A 25,150-nucleotide genomic window follows, 5' to 3' on the forward strand; every position below is an offset into this window, starting at 1 on the left:
CAGAAATACCTGATGTGTCCTTAGATTTAATAAAATTTCCAGTTAAAAAAAATAGACTCACACGCCCAAGTTGTTGCAAAGAGCCTTAAAAGTATTCCAATAATTGAACTGAGAATCAATTTTTAAATTTAAATTTTAAAAAAATTAAGTAAAATTTACAAGTCAGCTTCTCAATCACACTAGGAACACATTTCAAGTGACCGCATGTGTGGCTACCATACTGGACAGCACAGGTCTAGAGGAAAGTATGTAGTGATTATTGTATCATATTTAATTAAATGGAGTGAGTTATTTGCTTTTCTTCTTCCTCACAGACATCATTAATCCTGACCTTATTTCATGGTCTACAAATTCAATTTTAATAGGAAATGACTTTGACACAGCAGAGTTAACGCAGACATGCAATAGCTCATGTTCATAATAAACTACACATCTAGATAGTTTAAATTTCCACATATGATTCCAACTTACCAACTTCTATTTATTTGCACTGCTGTTGTTCATAAAGTCCATCTCCTTCCTAAAACCCTTCTTCATCACACAGAATTTGTACAGTAAGTGTTGCCTACTCTTCACACAGCACATAAACATTTTTTAAATGTTGAAGCTTTAAAATTTTTCTCAGGAGACGTAGTCAAGAAAACCAAGAAGTTCACTAAAAGTCAAGTTGGCATAATCCTGTACTTCTTAGATAATTCTTGATTTGGGCATATCAAAGTAGGCCCCAGGAGCCAAACCCATTATAGGATTCCCTGGAGAGACTGAGACAATTTCAAATGGCTTTTTGTTTTTGTTTTGTTTTGTTAGTGTGAGGTACAGGCTGACATAAGGATAAGACAAAGGGTCTCCAAATAAGCTGTATCCCCAAGTCAGCCCAGAGGTGTCATCTAACTTCTAAGACATTGCCAGTATTGACCTCATCTCCCAAGAATATTCTGACCCAGAATAATGTGTCAACTTTTCTGGGCTATTGTTAACCAGAGCAGATAACTGTGGTCTGTTAGAGACTTTCTTGGAAATGTCCTGATCCCTGCACTCCCTTGGAAATAAACCAGGAATTGGGCTAATAGGCATGGAGGAGGGGCTGGGGGAATACTACAAGGAACAAAGAAAGTATTTCAGTAGTTTACTGATTTGAACTTAAATACTAGGCTTAGGAGAAAACACTTGACTCTGACTTTTTGTTATTGGAGAAAAGTTGTTCTGAATAGTCTATAGCAAAGTACCTGAATAGTAAGAAATCTTTTGTTTTCATATGTCCTTTCATTTGTTCCTGAATTCTACCTTATGGAATTTAAATAACTTTCAAATATTCTGGAAGGCACTTAATGAAGCTAAATTGCTTTTGAGAGCTTTAGGCATATATTACTTGCTTTGCTTACAGCAAGATATACAAATTCCTTACAAAGATCTTTCACTCTGAGGCTTAAAAGTCAAAGTTTGAAAGCTCTTTTGTTTGAAAAGGGGTCAAAAATAATTAAGTTCATTCCCTTCCTGGGGCTTAAGCCAAATTCCTGGGGATTAAGCCTAGAGTTGTTGTTCAGTCTAATGAGAAAAAAGTCAAACTTTCCTCCCTTCCCCCATTTCCTGCTCCATTTCTCTGTAGACTGACCAACCCATGGGTGTAACCTTTCATCTTTACTCTGTTTCCCAGACTCCTTTATATTTTCCTTTGTAGCACCATTTCCTGGACCTCATGGGAAAAAAGGCATCTTGAGATTTCTATCTGGGCCCCCTGGTCTCACTCCCTCAAACTTCCTTATCATCACTCCCTTCCATACAGACACACACTTTGCTTTGTCAAAGGAACGTCTGGGCACTATATTTTCAGAATGTCCAGTGGTAAAAATCATAGAAAAAAACATTAGTCTAAGTAAATTCAAAATTCAAATCAACTTAAATTCTAAAATTCTAATTTAATTTTAAAGCCAATTAAAAATTTTAATAATCAATACCAGGCTTCTTTGTTAACTATTACAAATTAATTAATTAATTAATTAATCAGGTCCTCTTACACATTTGTTAAAGAATCCAGGCCTTTGAAAATATCTTTTGGGAGCGTCTGGAGATTGTTGTTTGCAAGGCTCCTAGGGGGAAAGAAAAAGAGTGAAGTAAACTGTAGTCATAAACTAAATAAATGTATTTTATGATAAAGCTTTGTTATGAGTCCCTTTTGTTCTTCCCAGGCTATACTAAATTACTTCTTCTGCTAAGATACTAGTCAGGTTCCTGCAATTGTATTTTCAGTCCTTGCCTCCTTGTTTCAACACTCAGTGGTACTTCATGTATCATGTTTATCATGCCCTCCCCACCCCCAAATACCAGTAACAAAATGATGCCTGGGAACTGATCTTTCTGTTTAGAACAGATAAGAGATTCACACTCTCATTGTCTAAGGGATGTCTCCCAAAGGATGACTAAATGGGTGACAGGGTCTATCCCCAAATGCCCTATTACCACAGGAATTGTTTTCTTTTTCTCCTTCTATTTGTTCTTTCATGAATCACTAGAATGATTTCAATCAAAGTCAAAGAAAGTTTTTCAGTAGTTTACTGATTTGAATTTAAATACTAGGCTTAGGAGAAAACACTTGACTCTTTCTTTTTATCCTTCTATTTGTTCATGTTCATAATAAACTACACATCTAGATAGTTTAAATTTCCACATATGATTCCAACTTTGATTTTTAACCAAAGTCAAAGAGTTCTGACAGCATCAAGGAAAGAGAAATGTGTCTATATTGCAGAAATGTGAACAAGCAAAGAGCAGATGCTGTCTGATGGGGAAGGGTTCTAGTTACTCGTAAATTTCTATTTTTTAACCAGCATTGTACATATTCATGTTTCATAAACTTTTCTTAGAAGTGGTCTTTTTTCACAATAAAAATCAAAAAGTAAAACAAAAAAAGCCTATGCTGTCAGCCTCCAAAACCCTTGAGAATGAAAATTCCCTTTAGAACACTCTTAAAAGTCTTCTGTGTCTTCTACCTCCTAACTAATTAATATGAGATTTTCCAGTGTAAACATTCAGGACTTTTAAAACATATTTTTAAGTTAATTATGTTGTTTTCTGAGTTTTGGAAATTACAACTAGATTGGAAGACCTTTTTCAATGAACCTTGGCACCTAAGAATGAGAACTGAGATTGTTCCCACCTCATTGGCAGTCTATTTTGTGAAGAAGGACACGGATGTGGAGTCATTCTGAGCTTGGTTTGAATTCTGGGTCCACTGGTTACTGGTTGTGTGATTTTAGTTATGCATCTTCTCTGAGACTCAGTTTTTTTTTTTCATTTTTAAGTGGATGAGTGATACTCATGTCATAAGATTGTCAGAAGTAGTAAATGAGATAACTCAGGATGGTATCTGGCTCTTGGACCACTCTCAAAGGGCAGCTTGGAGGAGGGAGCGGGGAAAAGAAGGAAAAGGCCTTCTGCCTGTCCATTGCCCAAGACACAGCATTGAGAAAACTGATCATCCGAATGAACTGCTGCATAGTAATAATAAAATGCTAAAGAAGACTATTCAAGAGAATGTTTCCATAACTCACCTTACTGCCTGGTGGTTGAATGAAGAGATTTCAACCAGTTCAGAGTCACTCCCAAGTTATGTGTTTCAATTTACTTTCTGGCACCACGTGCCTTAAGTTCTCATGCTAACTTCTCAGTGGACATACTTCCCCCAGAAACCAGCACACTGTCATTGGCTTCAGGGCAGGAGTTTGGAGGAGGCTGGTCAGGGGACAGTGGGCATGAAACAGCAAGTCCCGAATTACTGCTGCCACTAGGGCTGCATAGGAAGAAGCACTTTGTTTGCATTGCTGCCCAACGTGGTTCTTTTAAACAATGGAGGAATCTAGCAGTTTTACTTCCTGTCCAAAGGAGTAGAGCTCTAGGCCTCATATGCTAACTGCAGAAGCAGCTGGTGAGATGGTCAGAGATAGAGACTTGGAGCTCTGGGGCTTCTGGAATAGAGAGTTGGTAATTTTTCATTGCAAGATGGACTTATAATCAACAGATTTGGGAGATGGGCTGATGAGGCAAACTGGCCTAATGGACTGTAAAATGAGGCATTATGCTTCTTGAGGACGTCTTGTGATAGGGAGGCTCTCACCAAAGGAACCAAAGGGTGAGGGAGGCAGTGCAGTATGAGGGGTGCCAGAGGGAAGAATGGTGGATGGGTTTATTACACTCAATCAGACCCCTCCTCTGTTCCATCACCAAAATTCAATTAAACACTGACTCCTCAAGGAGATAGGATAGAGCTTCATGACTAGGTTTGGTAAGGGGTACGCATGGGAAGGCTGCCTGAACTCACAAAAGAAGCAGAAATAAGAGTAAGTAAGACTCAGAAATGAGAGGGAGACTTCTGGATGCCCAGTGAATTGGAGTTTAGATACTACCCTGTGTTTCTTGGAGGCCTCAGCGACATTGGGTTACATTTGGAAAAGAAGAAAGCAGACAGCAGGACTTGGGCAGAAAATATCTTAGGGAAAGAATGCTGACAGAGCCTGGGAATTATTCTTCAAAAGCTGTAACAGGGCACTGATATAAAGCAACCTTCTGGCTCAGGTTGATAGGTAGGTGGTGAAGGGTGCACAGGACACATAGAAGGGGATCATCAGAGCCTGAAAAGTTAAGAAAGGAAATATGAAATCATGCCACTGCACAGTTATTTGCTGTGGCCAGTTAGGATTTTTTACCAATTCCCAAGGAAAGAGAAATTGGAAATATTGGAGGCCTTCTGCATAATTGGGAAAAGATATTTAATCAAGCATTGTCTATAGCAGCAAAAACTAGAAACAACCTACTTGTCCATTAATAAGGGACCGTGTAAATAAATGATAGTTGATGCTTAATATGAAATATTTTGCAGGAGATTTTTTTAAAAAATGAGGTAGATTTCTATGATTAGACATGAAACAATGCCTAAATGGGAAAAAAAAAAGGAGTTGGAGAATAGTTGTAATCCCACCTGGGAGGGAGGATATATGTCTATAGATGCATAAAGAAAGGTCTGGAAGGAGATATAAAAACTTTTGATGGAGTTTACATCTTGGGGTAGCTGGAATCTTTCACTTTTGCGATATAGATGCCTGGATTGTGAGGGTTTTAAATAATCGAGCATGTATTTTTATTTTAAATTCAGAAGAAACAAAGAATAACATTGAATTTTTAAAAGGACCCCTCTGTATATGTAATGGTTCCGTCCAGTGAGGACTCAGTCAACCTAAACCAATTGTTTGACTGCATTCATAAAGGCCCAGAGTTCTAGGCTGGAATGTGAATGACTATCACTGTCAGTACTTGGGTGCCTAGGTGGCCTGAGATAGCAACTTCTTTCATGGGATGGGCTTCAGGATGGAGCTGCCTCCTCCTTCTTCTTCTTCTTCTTCTTCTTCTTCTTCTTCTTCTTCTTTTTTAAAAAAATATATATTTTATTGATTTTTTTACAGAGAGGAAGGGAGAGGGATAGAGAGTTAGAAACATCGATGACAGAGAAACATCGATCAGCTGCCTCCTGCACACCCCCTACTGGGTATGTGTCCGCAACCAAGGTACATGCCCTTGACCAGAATTGAACCTGGGACCCTTGAGTCCGCAGGCCAATGCTCTGTCCACTGAGCCAAACCGGTCAGGGCTCTTCTTTTTTCTTTATTGATTAAGGTATTACATATGTGTCCTTATCCCCCCATTACCCCCTACCCCCCCCCACTCATACCCTCACCCCCTGTGTCTGTGTCCATTGGTTAGGCTTATTTGCATGCATACAAGTCCTTTGGTTGATCTCTCCCCCTTACCCCTACCCTCTCCTACCTTCCCTCTGAGGTTTGACGGTCTGATCAATGCTTCTCTGTCTCTGGATCTGTTTTTGTTCATCAGTTTATGTTGTTCATTATATTTCACAAATGAGTGAGATCATGTAATATTTATCTTTCTCTGATGGCTTATTTTGCTTATCATAATTGGAGCTGCCTTCTTTACCATGATTCCCACATGGCTTAAAGGCCCTCATATCTGGGGAAGTTTAGGACTACAGTCAGGCCAGGCTTGGAACCATTCCTGTGGGTTCCTTGTGCCAGTTTAAAGTCAGCCTTCAGGAGGGTCTGGAGCCTCCAAAAAACATCAAAGGCATGTGGGGGGTTAAGAGAGATTCTTTGCAGGGAGAGCTGCTGAGGGCTCTGGGCCAGGGCTACCAGGAAGAAAAAGAGGTAAATCCTGTGATGTTAACTTATGCCAAAAAAAAGGGGGAGGGGGGGCGGCGGGGAATAGAATGAGATCTGGTGCCTATTTGGTTATATCAACAACTAGAGATATTGAGACAGCATTTCTGGGGTTAGCAATAGTGTTATTTTGGGGGTTGATGTTAGCATTATTTGATTATTCAGATCCCATCTCTACATTGAGTTTTGCCACTGGAAAGCAAAATGGAAAATCAAATTCATTAAATTTCCTCGGTTTCCTCTGTCCCTTCATCTGCCCTCCTTTTTCACAGAGTAACAATTTAATATTATTATTATTCCCTTTTCCTCAGTGGAAGCTATAGTTGAAATATGTTCTTTATCTTTTGTAAAACTGGTTGTAGCTATTATTTTATTTTATTGTTTTTGCATCATTTAGAGCAGTGTAGTAGTTGGGTCTCAAGTAGACAAGGGATTAAATTTTAGCTTCATCACTTTCAGGAGTGTGTCTTTAGACAACTTAATTTAACTTTTCTGGGTTTCTGTCTTGACATCTGCAAAACTGAGCAAAGAAAACCTATTTCATTTATTGTGAAAATTAACACCTGTAGCTACAAATATTTTTATACACATACTTTGAAATGGTTTCCAGGAAAATTTTGTATCTGCAGGTAAATTTTTTTTGTTTTGTTAATCCTCTTCCTAGGATAATTTTCTATTGATTTTTATTTTTTATTTTATTATTATTTTTTTAATATATATTTTATTGATTTTTTTACAGAGTGGAAGGAAGAGGGATAGAGAATTAGAAACATCAAAGAGAGAGAAACCTCAATCAGCTGCCTCCTGCACACCCCTTACTGGGGATGTGCCCACAACCGAGGTACATGCCCTTGACCGGAATCGAACCCGTGACCCTTCAGTCCGCAGGCCGATGCTCTATCCACTGAGCCAAACCAGTTAGGGCTTCTATTGATTTTTAGAGAGAGTAGAGGGAGGGGGAGAGACAGGGAGAGAGAAACATCGATGTGAGAGAAGATACATCAATTGCTTGCGTCCCACAGGCACCCCAACTGGGGGCCGGTTGTTGAGCCTGCAAAAGAGATACATGCCCTTGACCAGAATCAAGACCCTTCAATCTGCAGGTTGATGCTCTATCCTCTGAGCCAAAACGGCTAGGGGTCTGCAGCTGAATTTTTATGCCTATGTCAGATGTCAAGACCACAAAATCAATCTTTTTCATTGTGGTTGATGTCAAAACCAGTAATATTTAATATCTAAGCACTTTTAAATGCTCAACTCAGGAGGATGAAATCACCTTTCTGTCTTTTTTTGAGTAGAAAGAACTCTATGCCTTATATTCTTAAATGTCCCATCTTTTACTGATATCTATGTTATATCTATGTGTAACATACCACATGTACACATATATATACATACCTATAAACACAAACATGTAATCGCTATTATTATTCTTCACTTCAATAAAATTTGGAAAGTACAAGAAAAAAAATTTTAAAGGAGAAAAAAAATAATTATTCTGGCAGAGGCAACCCCTGTTAAGATTTTGTCATATTTTGTTTTAATCATTAATACAAAGCCCATCTCATGGGGGCATTAATGTGGAAAACAAGTGTGTCCAGAGAGCCAGTCTAGTACTCCCCAAGTCTTAAGATCTTCTTCTGTCTCCTTTAGTGGAATCCTGGATTGATGTGGAAGAGCTCCTTCCTCTGCAAGTCTTTTTGCTGGGCAAGGTTCACGTCAGTGCTGGATATTAAAACTGAATATGAGTTCTGTCAGCAATAAGAGGAAGAAAACTTAAAATACCGAGGGAGAGAAAGGCAGGGACATAGAGGTAGCTACTAGAGTTGATGGGAAAAAGACTTTCTACATGGTATGATGGAAGGAAACTATGCTACTGCCCAAGCTGACCCACTGCCTGTCAGCCTGACTTCAGGGTTCCCTGGACTCAGCAGCAGAGTATGGTGCAAACAGTATGGGGCCCGGAATCACATATCTGGGTTTGAGCTCTGGCTGTTTCCCTTTCTACAAAGGGAATGATCACTTGGTCAGAATGATCTCCAGGCTCTTTTTTAGTTCTAAAATCACATCTTTATAGTACTTTTCACTGTGGGAGGCATATGGCTTCATCTTTAATAATAATAAAATGATACTCAGAGAGTTAATACTTTAAGCTCCATAGATAAGAGTCAGAGAGTCTGACCATGGGTTTTTATAGAGGGCAGGAGTGCACTGGAATATCTGAAGGAGGTGGATGAGTAGGACTGATTGGGAGAGGAGTGAAGATAAAGCAATGAGAAGTTTGAGAAACATTTCATCAATGTTAATTTTTTAAGGATGATTATGTAGTGTTACTGGAAGGACTCTCACCATTGCCTCTCCAGTGCCTGGCACAAAGTAAGCCCTCAATAGATACTGAAATGAATGAATGGGGCAGGTTGGAGAGGAGGAAAGGAAGGGCACCAATCTAGACAAAGAAAAGAGCAGAGGCCCCCTGTACCAAGGCACTGAGCTAAGGAGAAAGTGCAGAGCCCTGTGAATTACCATGGTCACCCACCCTCATGTCATATGGACCCAAAAGTGCCCTCCCTCCTCTCAGCCTCACTGGTAATAATTCCAAAGCAATGGGGAAGCTCTTTAAAGTGTGTCTTCAAGTAAGCACCTTGCTCTAGGTCCTGATTCAGAGCCTACTTAAGAAACATTCTTCAAAACACCCAGAAAACTGCCCAAATGAACATCTAGTTGCTTTGAGCCAGCCGAGAAGATTCAAGCATTCTCAGCGGCAGCCTTTCCTTCCCAGCAGAGATAATGACCATTCCTCCACTTCGGTGTTTTCATGGTTAACCTGAGAAAACCTCTGATAATGACTATGGAAACTACTGGGAAGTCTTCTCTCTAAAGCAGACCAGACTGGCTCAGACAGCACGTTTGTTTCAGTTCCACTGGGCTCTGCTGCTAAGAAAGCATCGCCCACGGCCATCTGGGTGCTCCCCGACTCCTCGCAGTGCAGATCCTCCATTTGAGTTGGTGTCTCACTGAATTTGTGGTGCTTCAAAAGTGCAGCTATTTTAATTGCATACAAAATGTTTAAAGGGCATAAATACACTGCAGCATTTGGAATCCTGATCGAGGACCAATAGAGAGGTTAGGCAGTGAGTTTACTGCATACCAGGCTCTGCTCTAAGCACTTTGCAAAAATTAACTCACTCTCATAACAACCGTAGGATCTAGGTACTCCTAAGTACATTATTCTCCCAGCCCCCATTCTTACAGATGATTATTATCACCCTCATTTCACACATAAGAAATGTGAGGCACAATGAGGCTAAGTGACCTCTGATGTCCTCCAGCTGGTAAGGGGTAACACCAGGCTTTGCACCCAGGCAGTCTGGTGCGCAGATCACCCTCTTAGCCACGACATCTCACTGCCTCTCTACATGCATGTCGTTGTGAAACTGAAATGAAGACATGCTGCCTGACTGGGAACACACAGGCACCTTAGTTTGGGGGCTTCTCTTAATGGGTTTTGTACTCCCACAGTGCTGAGCAACCAGGAGGTGCTTCACAGCATGTATAGATTGATGACAGTTTTTCCCAAATGCATGCAAATATCCCGCCTCCATTGAGCCTTAGTCACGGTGACACTTATGGGATGCCCAGGGGAATCATTACTAAAAAACTCATGGGTATATACAGAAACCAGTTAATGTTGAGATATTTTGTCATCATTGGCCATCAACTATTTTTTAATTATTTTTTTCCTGATTTCAAAAGTAATACACAGTCATCAGAAAAATTCAAACCTTACTGAAATATATAAACTACTCAAACATTTAAGTTAATCATATATAACATTAGGACAGTATCTAAAATAAAATAATTGAGAGAGGGTCCCAGGATTTGACTTGCTTTGTAAGGACTTAAATATAAAAAAACTCTCCCTTTTTTAAGGGCTAGCTTGGGAGGCAGGGGTTCATAGAGTAATTTTTAAGTTGTCTATAAATGTCTCTTTAGAAGATAAGTCTATTGAGACATGTATAAGAAGGTGAGATAAGTTCATTGCTTTTTTTTTTTTAGTTCATTGCTTTTTTAGGAGCTAACTGAACTTATATAAATGCTCAGATAGGTCCCTCAGAGCAGCTTTAATGTTAGGCTAGAATGGGAACTACTTGGATCTAAAATATATGTGTAATCCCAACTATTTGCTTTTGAAAATTAAGAGTGAGGGTAGGGCCTCTGTCTTCAGGATCTTATCTTTCTTCCATAGCCATGGTTGCTCCTCAAATCATGTGCCATGGAAGGATCCCACTAGCTCGAGAGCTTTCTGGTCCTGCTACAACTGACGGCGAAGAGGGCACGGGGTGGCTCAGTGAAGACCTTGGGAAACTTTGGCTTTACTGCTTACTAAAGTGGGAGCTCCTTAAACTCAGAGTGTGTCGCCATGCTCTTATTTGTCAACAGGGGTAGTGCTACTGTTCCGTCTCTTTCTTAAGGCCATCAGGAAACTATATGAGGTCAAGAATATGAAAAAGTTTTGTAAACTCTTCCTGCAGCATGTGCAGGTTAGAGGGTGAGGCGATGGTTCCTCACTGCTTGAATATCTGCCTTTGGGAAGAATTAGTCTGAGGTGGAGAAAAGTGCACTCTGAAACCTAAAATCTTAAAAAAGGAAGTTAATGGCTCAAACAAATGTCAGATTTATTTATAAGTGGTAATTAATGGAAAATGAACTTGATGTACTGAGCAGTCAGGGGAACATTTGGGTTTCAAATCCTCTCTACTCATCATCTCTCCTTGAAAGGAAAAAATGGAAGAAAAGAAAAGAAGGAAGAGAGGAAGGAAGGAGAGAGGGGAGGAAGGAGAGAATAAGAAAAGAGCAGAAATAAATAACTCGGGGGAAAAGGCACCAGAGAGAACATATTTGTTTGTCCAATTCCTCTTGTTAGACTGAGCTCCTCCAGGTTGGAACTGGATCTTATTCATCTTTGTGTGGCACATCCTAGAGACTATTTAGGATGAATCATATGGCATTGCCATTTTTATAGACAAAAACAGTCTAATATTGGCAATGCCATATGAGTCAACCCCCAGTGTTAGATAAAGATACAAGAGATCTAAGGGTTATATTCACTCAGTCAGTTTTAACCTGTTCCCATAAATACCTCTTTCCCATATCCAGGACCTGGCCAGAGAGGTGGGATTTCCCTTGCACTGTCTGTTTGACCCTTAAGATTCATACCTCTCTCTTAAGGCTGCCTTTGGTGTTCTCTTGAACTTAACAATGTCTAAATATTAAGTACATGCTGTACTAATGTCCCTTTCTTATGGTCTTCATACCTCTACAGAAGAGGCATCATTATGAGCCAAATTTAAATTTCCATTTCAGTTGATAGATATAATAGGCTCTACTCAAACAAATAAATGTTCTTCACTATGGTGTGTACAGATTTTTTTCTTTCCTCCTTTCCTCCCTCTTATTCCCTCCCTTTTTTATCCTCCCTTCCTCTCCCTCTTTTTCTTCCTTTCCCTCCCTTCCTTCTTTATTCCCAGCTCTGCTCTAGGCCCAGGTGCAGCAGGGAACAAAGCAGACACAATGCCTGCCCTTTGAGCCTACATCCTAGTGTGTCCACTAGGAAGTAAAGCATAATGGCCAATATAATAGTAGTCACTTATAAATGTTAATGTCTTTTCTTCCCATGACCTTCTAGTTTTCTGAAGATTACATCTGTGTGTATGTGAGTGTGAGTGTGTGTGTGTGTGTGTGTGTGTGTGTAAGGGGGCAGGGAGGCCAGGAGAAACAAGTTATTTGGTTCATGTTGGTCAGGATTTCTCCACCTCAGCTCAGCACAATGCCATTTTAGGCTGTAGAATCTTTTGTTGTGGGGGCTGTTCTGTGCACTGTAGGATATTTAGAAGTATCGCCGCCTCCATCTACTAGATGCAGTTACACCCTCCAGGCTTGACAACCAAACATGTCCAAACATGTCTCTAGATATTGCTGAATGTTCCCTAGGAAGCAAAATTGCCTCCTGTTAAGAACAACAGCCTCTAATCACCCATTGAATAATTAAATATTTCAATTTATAAACATGTTGTCAGGTACTGTGTACACTTTGCCTGTGGTTATAATATATGTTTAAATATATATAAAGTCAGGGCATATACAGAAAAAGAAATCAGCAAAATATCAAATTAAGCTATACAATCAACCCATAATTATCCATGAAGTGAATAATGATTTAGATAATAAGAAAGTTATTTTAGTCACACAATTGCCCTGCATTAGATTGTTTTCCTAAATACGGTTGGTTTAGACTCATCATATTAATAGCAGTCAATTTCCTGGACACACACTGGCTAATACAAGTGTGCATGAAGAGATACAAATGTGCATGGAGAGAAATTGTTTGGGTTTTTTAAATGTTCGTGGATACCCACAAAGTGCTCACTTTAACCACAGGTTATTAGCAAACTTAAGAAGTAATAGCAACTTTCATACTTACAGGTGAATTAATGACTTTAGTCCCCGGAAAGTATGTCTTGAAATGGACTTGATGTTGTTGTTTTCTATGAATCTGCAATAGGTTATAACATTTTTGTCAGACAGCTGTAAAAATCTGAGAGCACTTGTCCTGAATCATTATGTTAAAAAATGTTGTTGTTGTTTTTACTTACAAATACTCTAAATGTGGAAGACCAATAAAAGCATCATCACTGATCACATCAAAGGAGTTCGATGTGAATAACCTGCCCAGAAAAAGTACACAATGAAAATGGTTAAACTGACAGATTGTCAATTTATGCTGCTTTATCTCTCAAAGAAACGAGTGGGAGTTGTGTACAGAAAAATGTCTTATGTCTGCCTTCTAAAGTGTTATTTATTTAGGTATTTTTTGTAGCTTTTTAAAAAATCCCCAATTATCTCCTCACCAAATGCTCATCCAGGAAGGCGGGCTTTGTGGCCCATTCCTCACAGTGATGGATGTCACATGCACTCGGTAACTTTTTGAGATACAATTTGGGCACTATGACAGCCAAATCAACATTTTATGCATTTTCATTAAAAAAAAAAAAAACACTAGGAATTTTTCCTTTGCCCTAAAAACTTCTGGAACATTCTGACCAGCCCAAACAATGGTGCTTCTGGGTTTTAAGCCGCTATGATATCTCTTAGATGAGCCATTGACACTGGCTCAATGAACATCAACTAACCTCCTTCTATGAAAATAGAACAGGAATTTCAGAGGGAAGGTGGGGGTGGGGGTGGGAGATTAACTGGGGAATGTATATGCATATATGCATAGCCCATGGACACAGACAATAGTATGGTGAAGACTTGGGAAAAGTGGATGCAGGGGAGAGGGGGTTAATGGGGAAAAAGAAACAAAAAAACCCCAAAGGGGACATCTGCAATACTTTCAACAATAAAGATAAATTTAAAAAATTAATAAATAAACTTAAAAAACAGAACAGGCTGAAGGTGTGAAATAATGAGGTGTAGGAAGAGTCTTAGATCCAGTTTATTACTAAATAGTTGAAAAGAACACTAACTTGAACAAATTTATTTACAATTTCAAAATCCACAGGGATTTGGTTTCAAAATTACCAATGAAAGGGAACATGAACCAGCAGTCCTCACACCCTGTCGAACTCTTTGGAAAACTTGCCAATTTTCTGAATGGGAGGCTTAAAAGAGGTGATCATAGGCTAAACAACACGAAGCAGGTTTTTTATTTTTAGAGTGAGCATTAATTTCTGGAAATCATTAGATAAAGTATTGATACAAATGAACAATAAGGTTTTAAATGTACTGATGACAAATTTATAATGGGTTCAAATGACATTCGGTCTACATGTTAAGTTTCTTGTGCAGGGGAATCTCATATTCCACCTGTAATTATTGTCCAAAATGTGACCATGATCATGGAACAGACCAGATGTTAGACATGATTTGACAATTCACATCTCATATATACTGTTTAATTGTACTATTAAAAGTTCAATATTCTCTGTTATTATACTTTTGACCTTTACTTTTGTAGTCTAGCGATTAAAAATAACACACACTAACTAGTTTAGTGACTTCATCTCTCTGAGCCTGTTAACTAATGAGATTAAAAGGAGGAGACCTCACTTTCTGAACATTTATGAATAACTTATTTGATATCTGGAATTGCTTCAAAATAATCAGGGGAGGAGACAGCAATGGCTTAGAGGTGAATTGAGCATGAGGTGATAATTTTTGAAGCTGAAAAATGGGTACACAGAAGTGAACTTTGCTGTCTCTACTTTTTATATGCTTATATGCTTGAAATTTTTCATAAAAATGGGGGGAAACATGAACCAAGCAAATGAAACTAGATGATCTCTTGCACTTCTTCCTAAATTATCAATCCTGGAGTGATGATGTATTCTCTTTTACCTTCCTCCCTCCGGTGTCATAGCTTTATACTCAAGTAATTCACCACTGAAAAGTCAACACTGATGAATAGTCATACATTTTAGATGCCCTTAGTTATTAAAACAAATTCAAGTGTATATGATTTTAGTCACAACTTTGGCAATTGCCTCCTCTTACTTCATGGTTCTGTAAAACAAGAAGATTACGTGCCCTTACTCCAAGATAAGCTAACATCCAAAGACTTCCTGAGGCTCCAGATTTTCATTTCATTCTGTACAGACAGCATCAGGGATGGAGAGAATGGAATAAGGCAGAAATAGATACAGAGAAATACTCCCCATGCTCACTGGTTTGCCAACTGTCCCGTGGGTGGACCAGCAACTTCATAATCATGCACTTCAAGTCACCAGAAGAAATAGCTTCTCTCACTAGTTCTCCTTATGTTGAATCAGATGTAAAACAGAGTGGGAAATGTATATTAGTGGGCAGAACCTGCCCACGCATGTCAGGGAAATAAAACATAGGTATTTCCACTAGAATTTTTATCTGTTTGTTCATTGCTTATCCCTGGCATCTATAATACTACATGTGCCATAATGGACACTGAATAAATATTTGTTAAACAAAGAGGAATTCACTCTACATTAAATTCTGGGCATTACCACATTACTAGGTTGAATGTTCCTTAGAGCAAGGACTTATCCTTATTTGCTTTTGTGTCCCCAGCCCTGAGCACAGTTTCTGGATGAATAATGTTCGCTGAACTAGATTTCAAGGATTAAACCTCTGGTTAAAACTTAAACTACATGTAAAAATATGGATGACTTCCACAAATTTAAGTCCAGGAAAAGAAAACACAGCACAATAAAGTATCTCCAATAATATAGGACCTATAAGATAGTATTTATATAAGCAACAAAACCCAGCAAAACTGATTTATGCTGGCAGAAGTTAGGATAGTGGTTACCCTAGGAGGCAAGTAGTAACTAGAAGGAGACACAAAGGGAGTCTTTGGCAATAGTTGTAATGTTTGGTTTCTGGGTGCTGGTTATAAGAATGTTCACTTTATTGAAAAATCATGGCAGGGGATAAGTTAAATAGGCAGAGCACAGAGGACTTTAGGGCAGTAAAAATACTCTGTATGACACCATAATGATGGATACATGTCATTATACATTTGTCCAAACCCATAGAATGTACAACACCAAGAGTGAACCACAATATAGACTATGGACTCTGGGCGATAATGTAGGTCCACCAATTGTAACAAGTCTATCACTCTGCTGGGGGAAGTTGGTAATGGATGAGGCTATGCATGGGTCAGGGTAGGGGGTATATAGGAAATTTCTAAGCCTTCTCAATTTTTCTGTGAACCTAGCACTGCTCTAAAAATATGAAGTTTTAATTTTTTAAAGTTGAGATGTATACTTAGGGTATATGCACTTTTCTTTATTTTTAATATTTTTAATTGATTTCAGAGAGGAAGGGAGAGGGAGAGAGAGATAGAAACATTAATGATGAGAGAGAATCATTGATTGGCTGCCTTCTGCACACCCCACACTGGGGATCGAGTCGGTAACCCTGGCATCTAGCCTGACTGGGAATCGAACCATGACCTCCTGGCTCTTAGGTTGACACTCAACCACTGAGCCACACAGACCAGGTCTGCACTTTTATGTATATGATATTTCGATAAAAAGTTTTCTTATAAAAGTGAAAAATTTTCCCTTTGTCTGAGATAATAATGAATATCAGTCCTTCAATTCTAAATTCAGTTGTGGTTTTCTGTGGACAAGGATTCCATGGATAAGGATGTGTAAAATTATACATGCATTCTAAATCAGTTTAGTGGGCTATCCATTTAATTATCTTCTGTAAAGCTAAAAAGACTCTACAAGCGCATGTCCTATAAAGTGGATGAAACTCTGACCCTTAATATTTTATGGATTCTTCTGAATATGTTTGATTTCAATATTATGACTTGTTTTTGTATCAGATATGTTAAAGAATCCCACAGTCCCTATTAAGAAAAACTGTGCCCACTCCATCCCATCTGCACAAACAATAGACTTGGGGCAGCCCAGGTAGCTGTGTTTTATACCATACAACCTCTGTCTCTCTCCTCAGATTATTAGGGCAAAAAGGACTCAGTTTCTTACCCAGAGTAGCTAATTCTGAGGTTGGTCAGCATGGCATAGCCCAAGTAGCCTGGGTCAAAAAGATGAGTTGGACTAAAGATGAGTCCCTTCATGGGGTTTAGGAATCAGCAGAGATAGAGCCAGCTGGCAGAAGGGCTGAATAGAAAGGATGCTGTTGGGTTGAGTTAAATCCATGTCAGGCAGAAGTGTGTACAAGACACACTTAGGAGAGAGCACAATGTGGAGGAGATGTGTGTGCAAAAGGGAAGTGTGTGTGAAGGCTGGAGCAGGGAGCCCTCTAGATCTGTGTTCTAGTACTTCTCAATCTTGGTCACACTTGGAATGACCTGGTGAGCTTTAAAAATACTAGTACTTGTTCTCAACCTTAGGGATTCTGGTTATATTCTATGCCTGGGGAGCAGAGGACAGAGAATGAGGATCCAGCTACATCAGAAGGAGGTCAAAGCTAAAGCTGCCCATCATCCAGCTGAGAGGCCAGAGATGGGGGTCCACAGAAGTGAAAGTACTGGACAAGCACATGCGTGTCCTGATTGGTCACTGAATCACTTTCCTACCCTGCTTCTCACCTCTTCTAGGAACTAGGAAGGAACACTCTGAAGAGGGAACCAGGTAGCCTTGGTTATAATTCCCACATGGCCATGAATCCTCTGAGTGGCCTTGAGCATCACTCCTCCTCTCTATATCGTCAAATCAAAGGTCTAGACTAGATAACTTTTTAGGTCACTTCTAACTTGAGAGATGCATGATTCTTTACTTGCAGCGTTGTGGGCTTCATTCCTGGAATAGTAGCTATGGGCTTTGCATGGGGAGTGTTAAGTCTATAGATGGCTGCATGAGAATGGTAACCCTGCTGATAAAATTTCTCTTTGTCTCAAATCAGACTGCTCAAATGGTCACGCCAGGGTCCCATGGCTCTACCGACACCCACTTCTTTAAATTCTGTCTAGTCATCTGTGACATCTTGATTACCATCAGAATTGTCATTGGCCCATGGGTGGGCTGTATCCTGTCTCCCAACCCAAAGCAGATTCTCCTGTCTAAGAAGGGGAGATAATTTAGGGGGCTGTCCCATACAATATCCTCTCCCCTCCCACCTCAGTGAGGACCATTCTGGATGAAGAAGAGAAGAGTGAGCACCAGGCTGTCACTGAAGACTGCATTGATTAGATAGAGAATAAAGAATCTAGTTTCTAAGCTTGTAGCTGCCACTTATTATGCACATGATGTATTAAGTAGGTGAATATATTTCATCACCTGTTAAAATAAGTATTATAATAACAAAAAGACTTCCTGGAAGATTTTTAAGACTCGCGTGAGATGATGTATATGAGCCTGTCTCCAGTGCTTCTGCCGAAGAATATCTAAGCAAATTGGCATGAAATGTCAGGGCTGGATGAACTCTAGATACAGTGAAGGACTTTAGTTTTACTGCTAGGGAAATGGTTCAGTAAGACTGTCACCTGCCCAAGGGGACTGTGATAGGCACCACCATGGAATTGGCGACCACGGGCAGTGTGAATAAACGTGAGTGTGCACACTTCCAGGTACAGATGTGTGTCTGTATGTTTATATGTGCATTTATATGTACATAAGAGCAAGATGCACAGGTTAAAGCTTTTGGAATATTTGTGGGCACAGCTAGAGGGCTTGCCAACTTGTTGAGTTGCCTCTGCCTGAATGATTCACTTTGGTTGTTACTAATATCCTCCTTTTTCCAAAAGAATAGGGATGGTTGAATGATAATTAATAATAGGCTGATGACTTTAGTTAAATGTGCACAGTAAGTTCAGGTGCTGTGGAATAACTTGAATAATTTACATTTGAATATTTAAAGATATGCTCTCAAGATAGGAAAGCATTAAAATGGAAAGCATCACACAGCAGCACATTGCTTCACAGTTCTTTTTGACTCTGATCCTTGAAAAACATTTTCAGTGTAATTCAGCTGATCTTTAAGTCTACTACCACCTCTTCAACCTGGGTTGATGGGGAATAAATAATCTTACTTTTAGCTCCACATAAATCTGAGGTGGGGGCACCCCAGAGAGATATATAGTTCATTTCCTCTTTTTTTAGGTGAGGAAAGTGAGGCCTGCAGAAGTTAAATGACTTAACCCATGTCAGCAGCAGGGCCAGGATGAGAATGTAGGTGTTAGATTTGCAAAGATTCCCTTACAACTATTCTTGGCATGTCCACCAGCAAAGATCTGAGTATGGCCCTACCTCTTTGCTTTTAGTTATTACCTCTCATCCCAGGGCAGTCAAACTTTTCCTTTCTAGAAGTTGGCATAACTCCTAGTAAACAGCCCGTCTCCCGTGTTGTAAAAATTCAATCTGCATCGCCCTGGTCCTGAAACACCAAGAAGGGACTTCAATTTTATCTAGAACCTGTTCTGTACTATGCCTCATCCTTAGCAGCTTACCACCTCTGAGGATCTGAGTTCTCATTCAAAGCCTCAAATGAACACTATACTGTAGGTTTTATATTCTCCACTGAGGTGAGAGAGGTAAGGTAGTATGAAGCTTGTAACTGCAGAGCTGGGACTCTATTCTCAGGCCTGCTCTTCCCAGGGTGGCTGGAACAGTCCTAGGCAAGTCTGTGCTTCCTTTTTTTAGTCCCATCAGATCGGCCCCGCATCTGCTGCAAATCTAGAAGAGCCTTGCCCAGTAGTCCCAGAGTGTATGCCCTGGAATGCAAGATCTTTTGGGGTAGAAAGGTTTTACATGAAATAATTAATTAATTTGGGAAAAGTGAAGTTAATTGAGGTTCTTACTTACTTGCATCTTTCTATCCTTAAGTAAAACGAGACTCTTCAGAAGGAAACTAAATATGCAGTTTCCCAGTCTTATGGAAAATGGGACCCTTTTAGCTTTGAGCTTTACAGAAAACGAATATTCCATGGAATGCATCCAGGGAAATGCTGGTTTAGCTGTCTGGGAAATAGCTGTGATGGAACCCACCCCATACAAAAACAGTGAGATTGTCTATTTAAGCTCAGGGGTCTTTTTCCTAATGAATGGGCTGCCAGTGAGAGTCTACGTCCATCTAAAGATGGAGCATCCACTGGGAGGTCCCCAAAGAATTGGTGTGTGCCGAGCTGCTTAACCAGGTGGACAGCCTGGTGGTGAGGCCTGAGCTCCCGATACCACACTTAACGAACCTGCACTAACCGAAGTGCCAGGTACTCCTTGTGTGGAGATAGATGGCTTAAGGTAGCTTTTAGGATGGGTTCCTTTCTACCTGCCTTAAGCTCTGCTAGCAAGACTTTCTAGAACAGGTGAAGTATAAATCATTAAGCCAATAAATAAAATGACTACCAAAGGCATAGATTCCCTAAGTGTAGGCCACAGAACCTATATTATGGGATTTTAAGAAAAGCGAAACAACATAAAATAAGTCCAGATCCTTTTCCATGCCAAGGTTCATAGCCAAACAGAGAGCGAATGTGCAGTTTTCCAAATTTATGTGAGCATAAAACCCTTTTCTCTCAAGACAACTATTTGATGGGACACAAGGTTAGAAAACATTGGCCTAAGGTGTAACTTTAAAGTAAATGAGTCCTTTTTCTTTTGCTCTCTTCCCCTCTCTCTGTCTATTCCCCCTCCCTCCCTACCTCTCTTTCCTCCCACCCCCCGCCCCTGGGACCATAGCTTACACATACAAATGAGAGTTGAGTCCTAGGGAAACCACATGTTCTTGCCAGCAATGCTCCAACTCTTTGAAAGGGCTTTTGAAACTCCTTTTCAGTAACTGTCTGCAGGAATCAGGACACATTCTCCTGAATACCCTCCTTAGTGGCAGAGGCTGACCCTTTGAAAGGGAAATTGATTTTGGGGACAAAACTATGCAAAGTCAAGCCTAGTGACTCATGTTCAAGAGGAAATAGACGTGGTTAAATTGAGGATGTGGATTTAAGCCCCATTCTGCCAGTTATTAGGGGTGTGACATTGAGGAGGTTACTTAACTCGTCTAGGACTCAGTACTTTACCTTCAACATGGAGATAATCAAACCCCGTCGCAGGGTTATTGTGATGGAGAAAGAAAAGACAAGATATATAACGTGCTTAGCATCCGGCAATATAAAAATGACAAATGCCCTCTAACGAAACTTCACTGCTTTAAAAAATTGCATGGCTTGTATACTGGCAGTGAAGACAATTCTCTCAAGGAAGGATCTAGAAATGGTAGCCACAGAAGTACAGGTGGAAGAATCTATGGCCTCCTACAAGGAGTTCTCTGTAAGTCAGGAGTTCTTTGTACATATAAATGCTAACCTGTTTAGCTTTTTAAAGTCTCATTGCTTTTAATAACATTGTGCATAGGCAGACACCTGCCATCTTGCCAGGTAATCGGGCCCAACATTTCCTTTCCACCCCTTGCCCTGTGGGAGAGATACTGAAACATTGTGTTATCATCATCCACCATGTAGAAGTCCCGGTAAAGTCCCAATGCTTGGGAAATTGGGAAGTACGTTATTATTTTATAACTTAGTGCCCTAGCCAGTTTGGCTCAGTGGTAGAGCATCGGCCTGCAGACTGAAGGGTCCCAGGTTCCATTCCAGTCGAGGGCACATGCCAGGTTTCAGGCTTGGTCCCCAGTGGGAGGCATGCAAGAGGCAGCTGATCAGTGATTCTCTCTCATCATTGATGTTTCTATCTCTCTCTCCCTCTTCCTTTATCTCTGAAGTCAATAAAAACTATTTGAAAAAATAATAATAACTTCGTAATAGCCAATTTCATATTATGAAAAATTTCCAATTAACAATCTAATTTACTGGTTTGTTAGAATTGATACAATAAATTGTGTCCATTTCCTTAACAAGACCATTTTCCTATATTATATTATAGTAACTGTTTGTGAAATAGAATTTTAAGCTAGGAAGAGACCGTAGTTAATTAAATGTGAAGCTCTCAGATGCCAACTTATGTTTTGTTTGGTCTTTATCCTGTTTCAAAATCTGCTTCCAGATTTCTGCCTTCCCTTGAAAATTAGGAAAATATGGCTTCATGTTCATTTACCACATTCTCATCAGCAATAATCGTTTGGGGCCTGAGGATGCCATTTTTATTTTTATTATTTATTTATTATTTATTTATTTAATCCTCACCTAAGGACATGCTTAGAGAGAAGAAGGGGGGCGGGGAGGGAGAGAGAGAGAGAGAGAGAGAGAGAGAGAAACATTGATTGGTTGCCTTCTGTACTTTCCCCTACTGGGGATTGAACAAGCAACCTTGTAGTACACAGGATGATGCTCAACCAACTGAGCCACTTCCCTGGGCGAGGATGTCATTTTTAGATAAGACATGTCTTCTCTGGCTTATTGTAGTCACTACCATTCTCTATTGTCTTATACTCAGCTGTTTCCTTCATTTACCTTATCACTCCAGTCCCCATTGGTATTTGAGAACCATAATTTAATCTAGCTCTGGTATTTTACACATATAACATCTGAGGCCCAGGAATATTTTGTGACCAACCCATGGTCACACAGCCCATTAGTGTCTGGACTGGATTTCAAACCCATCTCTCATGATTTCTAGTTCAGGCCTTTACTACCCTACCACAGAACCACTCATCTGAAGACTGGCCAGTGCTAATCTTGTAAACAACATTTGATCTGTTTTACAAAGTGTGGTGCCAGTTGTTTTATTTCAGCCCCTTTCCCTCTACCCCCAAAAGGTAAATAGTTTATGTTTTCCCATGAGAAGTAGTTGAAGGAAAGATTTCTTAGCAGGTTCTGATGGATACCTACATGTGGAACAGCAAAAATATCAATTTGGGATTGTAAGCAAACCCAGCCTACATGATCAGGTGCTAATTTGATGTTACGGTCGTTCAAATTAAAGTGATCTTCAGATATTATAATGATAGCGAATGTTTATCAATTTATAGGAACTGTGCCAAGCACTTTACATGTATTTTTTCATATAATTCTTACCGTAATCTTATGCAGTAGGTACTATGATTATTCCCCATATTGTAGATACAGATAATGGGACTTGGTTAAGCTCATCTAAAATCAAGAACTAGTGTGGGGATTTGAACCCATGTTTATCTGACCACAAAAACCTGTGTTCTTTGCTACTTGCCACATTGCTGGCTCACTAGGGTTAGTCATTTTGATACCACAGCTGTCACTGTAAAGCCCTTGCAATCATTCTGTAGCCTATTGCAGCCGCAGGATCAATAATTGGCAAGCACTGCCATCACCACCATTCAACTGAATAACATTTTGAACAAAACAAGATAGCTTATCAAGACTACCTTACAGTACTTTCCAATACAGGCAGAACATAATTTACCCTTTTAGAGATCACTGCCAGCTGAGAGCTGTCATATCAAGGTGGGAGGGAAAGGTGCCACTTATCTTTGTGTCCTTCACAAAGCCCAGCGCTGTACTTGTTGCACAGTGGAACCCCAAATGTGTTTGCTGAAATGAGAAGCTTTTGATTTCATTTTGTTACTGCTTGCAGCTAAACAGTGAATAAGTACTTGTTATATCTAAGCAAGTATAATTAAGTCAAAAAGGAAATTATCCTTGTGTTAATCAAATTTTTTTCATCTTCATAATGCTTACTTAACCAGCATTTCCCGTAGGATGTCCTATCAGATTGGAGAGAGGGGAATTCTATTCTTCATAGGAGAGACTAGTCAGCCTCCAAAATCAAATGAAGAACCTAAGAGGCTAAACACACAATACAATATACAGCTGATGTATTATAGAATTGTACACTTGAAACCTATATAATTGTATTATCTAAAGTTACCCCAGTAAGTTCAATTTTAACAAAAAGAACCTAAGAGCCTAAATATGATATTTTTACATGTCAAAAGCATAAAGGAAGTCAGAGTGGGACAAAAAAAGATTCCACCAGTGGGTCTAAGGACAGGCTTTGGACCTTGCCTTCTAAGTTCTGACACATTGGAAATCTCTAAGATGTTTGACGCCATAATGTAATAAGCAAATATCTCCTCGCATTTTTTTGGTTCAGACCACTTTCCAACCTCCAAACTATTAGTTTCTATGAAATAGAAGAGCAAAAACCAAACATAGGAGTGTGAACACAACCAAGACTATCTACTGATAGAAAAACAGGAGTTTTAGTATAAAATCTATGAAACATGGATTGAATTCAACAAATATAATGTGTCCCCAAAAATGTATAATATGTCCCCACTTTGAATAATTACAAAGGCAATGTTTATTAAAATACATTTCATTTTCAAAATTGAGCTATCAGCTGTTAACCTGTTTATACATTTTGCGGGGGACACCCTGTATGTGGTTAGCAAGGTCTAGGCTTACAATATCCAGGCTTTTGTCTAGGAGCTTAGCACTAGGTAATCCTTCATGAGAGACACAGGCAGATAAGGCACAAATAGCTCCAAAATGACAGAAAGTACTAGAGACATCAGCTAAGCCCATCGAACTTGAGAAAACAGAAGCCAGGGAATTAGGTACTTTAGTCTGTTTTGATCGTGTGTGTGTGTGTGTGTGTGTGTGTGTGTGTGTGTGTGTGGTGTCAATATTGTCAGAGAGGACTCTGGACAAATAGCCAAATTCTGTTTATATCAAATCAGGTGTTCAGATATTCTGTTTCTAGGAACCCCTTAAAGGCTTCAGGGCATGGGGGTGACATGATGAGATCTGTATTTCAGGAAGGTAACATTAAGGAAGTGGGTAGGATGGGAACCAGAAGTAGGGAGACCAGTGCAGAAGCTCCCACAACAGCCTGTGACACAATGAGTGCAGCCTCAGTTAGGGCCATGGCCCTCAGGTGCAGAAGAGGTGACAGATTCTCCTGCTGTTTCAGAGGGGACTTGTCCAGTTGGAAGTGGACAATTAGGGAGAAGGGACAGGTAACTCCTAAGTTTCTTGCCTGAAGAATTGAGAGAATGAATTACTTTCAGAGAAAACATCTGTTGTACAGGGCTAGTTTGCACAGTTACAATTAATTAAACAGTTAAAAATTAGCCCTGGCCAGCATGGCTCAGTTGGTTGAGGGTTGTCTCATGCACTGAAAGGTAACCCGTTCAGTTCTTGGTCAGGGCACATATCCAGGTTGTGGGCTTGATCCTGGTCAGGGTACATGTGGGAGGCAACCAATTAATGTTTCTTTCTCACATTGATGTTTCTCTCTCTCTCTCCCCCCCTCTAAAAAAACAGTAAAAACATATATTTTTTAAAAATTTAAAAATCAAAGCTATGGGTCACTGGGAAAATTTTAGACAAAACAGCCTAGATGATTAAAATTTTTACTTCTTGGTCCGTTGTACTTCTTGGTCTGTGGGGGCATCAGCTCTGCACAAACTGAAGCATGCTCATCCATAAGAAGCTAATAATTCCTCTAGAAGCCCTCTTAGCCAATAGGTCTGGCTTGAGTAGTCAT

General features: G+C 39.7%; 1 protein-coding gene across 3 annotated transcripts in view; it reads right to left on the minus strand.

The window, feature by feature from the left end:
- Positions 1–25,150, minus strand: part of LGI1 (leucine rich glioma inactivated 1) — a 40,448-nt gene that overhangs the window by 9,511 nt on the left and 5,787 nt on the right. For 2 of the 3 annotated variants that reach the window (XM_070432680.1, XM_070432681.1), the window contains exons 3-5: positions 12,875–12,946; positions 12,703–12,774; positions 2,016–2,087 (exon numbers count right to left, since the gene is read on the minus strand). In XM_070432680.1, coding sequence (XP_070288781.1) covers positions 2,016–2,087; positions 12,703–12,774; positions 12,875–12,946 — 216 coding nt within the window. The remainder of the gene's footprint in view (positions 1–2,015; positions 2,088–12,702; positions 12,775–12,874; positions 12,947–25,150) is intronic. The other variant, XM_070432683.1, reaches the window with a different exon arrangement.

This window comes from Myotis yumanensis, unplaced genomic scaffold (assembly GCF_028538775.1).
Source record: "Myotis yumanensis isolate MYYU_CA2020_CCGP unplaced genomic scaffold, mMyoYum1.0.hap1 SCAF_13, whole genome shotgun sequence".
Taxonomy (NCBI): Eukaryota; Metazoa; Chordata; class Mammalia; order Chiroptera; family Vespertilionidae; genus Myotis; species Myotis yumanensis.